The sequence below is a fragment of the Spodoptera frugiperda genome, chromosome 31 (assembly GCF_023101765.2).
Source record: "Spodoptera frugiperda isolate SF20-4 chromosome 31, AGI-APGP_CSIRO_Sfru_2.0, whole genome shotgun sequence".
NCBI lineage: Eukaryota > Metazoa > Arthropoda > Insecta > Lepidoptera > Noctuidae > Spodoptera > Spodoptera frugiperda.
In genome coordinates, this window is record NC_064242.1 from 8384648 (window position 1) to 8391442 (window position 6795).

General features: G+C 34.7%; 1 protein-coding gene across 5 annotated transcripts; it reads left to right on the plus strand.

Annotated features, from left to right (window-relative positions):
- Positions 1 to 2232: 2232 nt before the first annotated feature.
- LOC118276499 (uncharacterized) lies at positions 2233 to 5888 on the plus strand. 5 transcript variants are annotated; one of them, XM_050707293.1, is made up of 4 exons: positions 2233 to 2624; positions 4797 to 5031; positions 5208 to 5537; positions 5618 to 5887. In XM_050707293.1, exons 1-4 carry the CDS (start codon positions 2576 to 2578, stop codon positions 5802 to 5804), a joined length of 801 nt encoding a protein of 266 aa, XP_050563250.1. In that variant the 5' UTR covers positions 2233 to 2575; the 3' UTR covers positions 5805 to 5887. The 5 variants fall into 5 exon arrangements, with proteins under 5 accessions (XP_050563250.1, XP_050563246.1, XP_050563249.1 ...); XM_050707292.1 differs by lacking the exon at positions 2233 to 2624 and adding an exon at positions 4259 to 4403; XM_050707294.1 differs by lacking the exon at positions 2233 to 2624 and adding an exon at positions 4268 to 4403 and having other exon boundaries at positions 4838 to 5031; positions 5618 to 5886.
- Positions 5889 to 6795: the final 907 nt, after the last annotated feature.

A 6795-nucleotide genomic window follows, 5' to 3' on the forward strand; every position in this document is an offset into this window, starting at 1 on the left:
TATACTCAATTTCCTTTTAACACCATTTTTCGTAATTACCAATCATGCAAGGTGCTTCAACTCCAATAAGGAAAATATAATCATAATGATAAAACTCAAATGACACTTTACTAGTGCTGCGAACAATGGATATTAAAATTTTATCGAAACGTTAATCAGCTTTGTTTATCGTACGGTAATAGATTGCAATGCCGATCAAATTAAACGTTAATTATGCGTCCGATGAATTTGAAATATGAATCATATTTACATAATCTAGCTAATGCTTGATTGTTTGAACAAAATAGATTGTTTAGGTCCGGTATGCACGACTGTGTTGTTGTTTGTGTGACAATGGAAAATTAAATTATCGTGTTCGTGATGTCAATGCACATTATATACCAGTTTTGTACATTATATTCCTGATTTTCGTGTTGATATGCTTTAATATTCTCACTGAACATACAGTCTCGTAACTAGCAATGTAAAGAATCCTCATAAAGTCACGTCTTCGATAAAAATACAAACACGTCGCGGCAAATCGTTTTAAATTGTATCGATAGTTACATACGTGTTCGCAACACTACATAATCCGCCCGCGGCCTGTACTCGAGCAAATTATACACTGCATCGCTCACTCTTACAGTTTGCACCTCTCGGTCGTTTCGCAAATTTATATGAATCATTATTGGGTTGAATTATAGCGTGGCGTCGTGCCGAGGGACCGCCGCTCATGGACGTGAGAAGACGTTATTCCCGGAGATGCGTGATTACAGAATTGTTACTATTAGCCTTTCACCTTGGTGTAAGGAGTTGTATGTATGGCTCCCAATTTGCACTTTTGACGTGAAAGGATAATTATGCTTTTTGTGTTTGCATTTTGTGGTTGAAGGTGCGTGGAACCACTTATTTAAAATATCATGATCGGTATTGTTACCGTTGATACATTAAGTGAACTACTGTTTTTTTACGGATGTGTTATGTAACTCGTACATACGTATAAGCTGTATTCTGTATTCCTTTAAGTTTCAGAAATTAAAATGAAATTCCGACGTATGCAACATTAATAGGAATGCCAAATTCAAATAATATATTCCGTCATTTCAATCCAATTAGTTGCCGCATCCAATGTTTCCTCCCTCTAAGTTGAGAGCGCATCAATAACGCATAGAGGTGTTATCAAGTTTCCTTTAACGCTGGTTAGTCCTTACATATCGTGCTTGACCGTGCATTGTAACAGTTACGAACATTTGCGTTCCCATACGGATTATAGTACCTCTATCTGCATCACTGAGGAACTACATGCATACTAGTTTTGGACCTTAAACTTAGTTTAGAACACCTTTATAAAATATAGAACGTAATTTAAGTTAACTTGCTAAATGTTACAAGAGTTATTTTCTGCTTGAAGTGTTTTACCCAGTACCTCTTGTACTTGGTAGGATACCTTATTTACAAAATAATAATTTTAACATCGCAAAAGCTGCCAAAAGTGAGTCCAATTTATATAATTTTTGTATATTCAGAATTTTAATGAAACAAGTGTTAAATTGTACGGCCGGGGCTGTAGGCCGAAGAAATGTAGCAATTTACTTAATAGTCCGTTCTTCTGTTTATTGTTTTATGGTCTCGAACTACAACGTGTAATTTTCTTTGTGCAATTTTTGGACCGCTTCATTCTGTAGGAAGTTTCATGTTAAACTAACTTTGTTTCTTTTTGGGTATTTCAGAATTGCTCATTCAAATTTAACATACCAATATCACGCCTTATCTTTTACGCGATGTAGGTTACAGTACGCTTTTTACAAACTGAATTATTATTTCTTTTTCTTCTGCTCTAATAATATCATCTGATTAATTTCGTTGCGGAATACAAAACAGTCATTAGTGTTCCTGGGGCGGGCCGAACTTCAGTGTTCCGGTGATTTCATGGTTGTATCTACTGTAGATCCTGGCTTACAGGAGTTGCAGCGATTAAGAAGGTGGTGGCGGGCTTGTCCCATTAAAAAGAAATAACTGAATTAATATTTTATTCTGTATTTAACCATGAAAACAGTTGTGTTTATTGAATGCTAATTCATTAAAATATGTAATGACTATTAATAATTTAGGAATCAATCAAAAATATAAAAAATGCATCAATGTACATAGTCATAAAGTATTAAAAACTATTTCACACTATCAACATAAAACCTTTTTATCTTCTGTCATGTTCTTTTTGTTCCTGCTCCAAAGCAAATGACAATTATTATATAGTCATCCAAAATAACCTATACAATGTCATCTTTACAATTTTTTTATAATTTCCTCATATTATTTTCACTGTTGAAAGAAATCAGTACAAATGATAGTAATGTTACAGATGTGATTGCAAACAGCAGCGTAAAGGTTGTAAGTAACAGAACAGAAGTTCCAGCAGACGTGGAAAGATTCAGTGACCATGACCTGGTGAAGATATTGAGAAATAATTCTCAATCACTGGACGATACTGACCAAGACAAACATGATATAAAAGTAAAAGAACACCATGCTCATAGAAAATCAAGAGATATTGTAAACGGCACTGTTAGTTTTGGAATAGAATGCTATTCATGTTATGGAAACGGTACTTCAAGAGCTTCTACTAACTGTTTCAGCGGAATTTCGTAAGTTAATTTCTTTAAAAAATATATATTAATAACATGCATTATAAATTCAAATCAATTCTTTGAATTGTAAAGCAAAGCTTTATATTATAATGAGGGTGTTTTTCCACCAAAGGTGTGTTATGTAGCTATGCTACAAAGATGTAGTAGCTAAGCTATATGATCGTTTCCACTGATACAAAGCTATGTACCTATGCGAGTAAATGGGCTATAAAGATGTGCCGCCAAAAGGTAGCTGTGCGAGGACGATGCGCAGCTAGAATAAGCTACGTATCGATAGTAGGCCATCCATAGCATGCTTGTATTCTATATAAAAAACATAGCTTAAGGGAGTCCATTTCCACCAGTGCTAAGCTATGTGTACCAATAAATTTGATTGGTGGAAACCAAATACATCCACAGCAACGTATCATATCACATCTCTGGTGGAAAAGCATACTGAAACGCACTGTATAACGCTGCTGTACCTTTACATTTTCAGTATGCAATTAAAAAAATGTGGTGATGCTGAACACTGTTTCGTGGAACTTAATCCGCTCTATATAAAAAGAGGTTGTGTACTACCTGGAAGGATAAATAGAACATTTGTATGCAAATGTCCTCTCTGTAACGACAAACCTTCCTTCGACATTAGCCATTACGAATATAAGAAGCTCAACGATTGGGAATTTGATAACGCTAGGCTTCAAACGCCTTTGACTGGAACTGAACTAATGTGCAAAGTTTGTGAAACTAAAGGGACGAACCCATCGTCAGACAAAAACTGTCGCTACGGTAAAAAGTAAGTACATAACATATTTTACACTATTTTTAGCATATATTAAAATTATTTGTCAAAAGCACATACACTATGACAGCGTTGATCACTTTTCCTCGTACCCATAGTACGAGTTTGCTTTACGTTGAACAAAAACGACGGCGCTCTGATTGGCTGGCGCGAATGAATCGACCGATGAGAGATCCGAACGCGCTCTTGTTTCGATTATTGTAAGTAAAGCAAACTCATACTAAGGGTACTGGTGATCCGACCACTCGTTTACTTTTATTGGATAATTATTTATGTATACTTTATTGTACACATTTAAGTAGCCTAGGTAACATACTTTTTAAGTAATATACGTACAATTGACTGTCTTATCACAATTACTTAATTAATTGTAAGTGCATTTAGTGAGTTCTGTCCGTTTTTATATTAAAGGTAACGATATTTTCCATTATTTACAGTGCAGACTACATGGTATGTGCTCGCCAACAATTTTGCTACACAAACGTTGACGATGAAACAGATTTTGTGGCCAGAGGGTGCATAGAACAACCCCTATATAATTCAATATATTTCTTTTGCAATAACACGGAATGTAATAAGGAGTCATACTTTAACCCAAGAGAAAACATACGACTACGTCGGGAGAAGGACATGTTGAAGGATGAACCTCCAACATATACGAGAACATCGAGCTTAGGTTCAACAAATTTTAGTGTCCATCCTTACGTTTTAATAACTATATTTGCTACGTGGATAGTGAGTTTTGATCTTACTTATTATTATTTTATAAAATGTTTACTTTGATTTTTTATTGTTGATAAAATAAATAAAAGTTGTGAAAAGAGTTCATCTATGTTTTTCTTATACTTTATTACCTACCTTTTGACTTTGATACCACACTACATTTAAACGTCAAACTTCCGTTCACATGATAAAAATGAATACAATAAGATGTTTTTTAGGATTTTTATTTATTTTTACAATACACAGCAACTGCACTGAAGTTAGAAAAAGTAAGAAACGATTACCATATTTTAGACGAAAGGTAGAAGAACTTGGTGACGGTGATTTTTTTCAGACAACCGAATCAGATGACCCCCGTAATTTAGTATCATTTCTTGTTAAAAATGTGAAAGAAATCTTCGATGATATTATTGATATTGATAAATCAGAAAAACCTACTAAAGGACATGTCATCAAGAAAAAAATTATTCCAAATAAGAAACGTCATAGAAGTACAAAGTCCCGTAAATTCAAAACAACCACAGTAACGTTTGAATCAATGTACATTGATACTTTTACAACTCAACAAGCTCTTGTATGCAATAGTAGTGCTAGCATTTCTACTTCTACACCTGCAGATGATGAAATGCTAGATGAAAACTTACCTCTTACTACTTTGCTAGATAAGCAAGAACTTTCCGAAAATGATGAATTGAATTCAAAGGTGGACCATCTGCAACTTTCGAAAGCGCTAAAAGTGTATTCTAGACCTGATAAAAGAGAAAGGGAAGTTGGATTAATGTCTGCTCAACAATTTCGAGTAAACACTTCTGAGAACGACTTTGGTGACTTGAAGCGATCGTGTATCATGTGCAATAATGTAGCGACAGAAGATTGTAATGATCCTAAAAATAAATTGTGAGTATTAAAAAATCAAGACTTTATGAATTCATTAAAATAAAAGTATAAATATCCCAAAAATGTACATGCTATTAATATTATTTTAAATTATTCAAGTTTAGGAAGCTATACAATCACTAAATACTAGGCTGTATTAAGAAAATTGCTTTCTCTTGTGATTATTAAATTTTCAGAATACCGTCGATGATGTGCCAACATGACGATGACGTGTGTTATTCGCTGCACACGCCTTTTGGAATAGTGGATCGTGGATGTTTCAACGTAAATCACAATATAACTACCTACGTATGTTCATGCAATCTTTGCAACTACATATCCATTTCTGAAATGCCATTAATGTTCTCTAAGAAGCGAGATTGGGTCGATAATGTTATTGAGCTCTCACGTACAAGGCACTTTAGAAAATCGGTGTTTAAGGATATGTCTTGCTTGAGATGCGAAGTCAACACGACCACCAAAACTGGAGATATGCTTGACAGCGCAAATTGTTTAGAAGGAAGCATGTAAGTTCATTGTAATTTGTACCAAAATATTTCTAGATGTGACAGAAATGTACTTATAGATATTTGTATTTCAATTTCAGTGGTAATTTACCCGTGGAAGATTGTAAAATGGATGAAATTTGTGCAGTAAGAGCATTGAGAGCTGACGGCTACATTTGGCGAGGCTGCGTCAAAGCTCCCCTCTACAACTATTGGTGGGCGGTTTGTGACCGCGACCTTTGCAATTATGACCCTCCTGTTATCCTATACGATTTTGTAAACGTTTGAAACTTGCCTCGACAAAACCTGCATTTGGGATTTATTTAACTTTATAACAATGTATTTATTTTGAGCAAAAATATAAGTATTTTTGATGATAAATTTTTATTTCGATTGCTATTTAATGATTCTTATGTAAAGTGTAATGTGAAATGCAAAATTTCTGTCAAAATCGGTCCAACCATTTCAGAGTTAAGCCAGAACAAACAGACAGACAAAAATTTTAAAAACTATTATTTTGGTTTATGTATCGTATATGTTATTATTTGTATATGTAGTAAAAATTAATTTAACTATTTAATGTATTAGTCTAGTCTAGTGCCAAAAAGCTATTTCTTTCTACTAATAACCACAACAACAATTGACTCTACTAGAACTTGCATATAGCATAATGTACCTGTATAATACAAGTATATCAACTTGCATATTGCAAGACATTCTAACAGATGAAACGTCCATATTTATTCGATTCAAAGTAAAAAGCAGACGGCGACTTGGGAATACTTTGAAGAAACCAGCCGAGATCAGAGGACCAAACCCTAGAGTCCGTAGGTACCCATAATCTAATTGAATTTCACGGTTGTGAATGCATCCCTTTGAAGGATTTCATCTGGTGGAAACATTCGTGGGCTCGCCGGTACTAAAACTCTGAACCGCTGATCTGGATATAGGATAGGTATGGGATATTTGTATCGAACTTCAATTTTACATTCCGCTGCATTCCCTGGCTGCATGGAATACTTGATTTAAAAAGTTTCGTGGGCTTATTGACCAAAAATAACTAATGCAACGTCACGCCTTTTATCCCGAAAGGGATTGGCAGAGGTGCAAATTAGGACATGTAACATCACTGTACAGTGTACAATTTTCACCATTTACGTTTTAAGCCCTATGTAATAGGTAGTGATCCATGCTATTACTGGGAAATTAACGAAAACCCGAAAAAAACCCAGTAATACTTTGCCCGACCCGGAAATCGAACCCGAAACCCCTTATCCGG

What these genes read in the sequence shown, in the direction of transcription:
- LOC118276499 (XM_035594844.2), top strand. Translation starts at nt 4,319, where the DNA reads ATGATAAAAATGAATACAATAAGATGTTTTTTAGGATTTTTATTTATT. An exon ending in AATGATCCTAAAAATAAATT is followed by an intron (nt 5,032 to 5,207) that starts GTGAGTATTAAA and finishes TTAAATTTTCAG; the next exon opens with AATACCGTCGATGATGTGCC. An exon ending in AATTGTTTAGAAGGAAGCAT is followed by an intron (nt 5,538 to 5,617) that starts GTAAGTTCATTG and finishes TTTCAATTTCAG; the next exon opens with TGGTAATTTACCCGTGGAAG.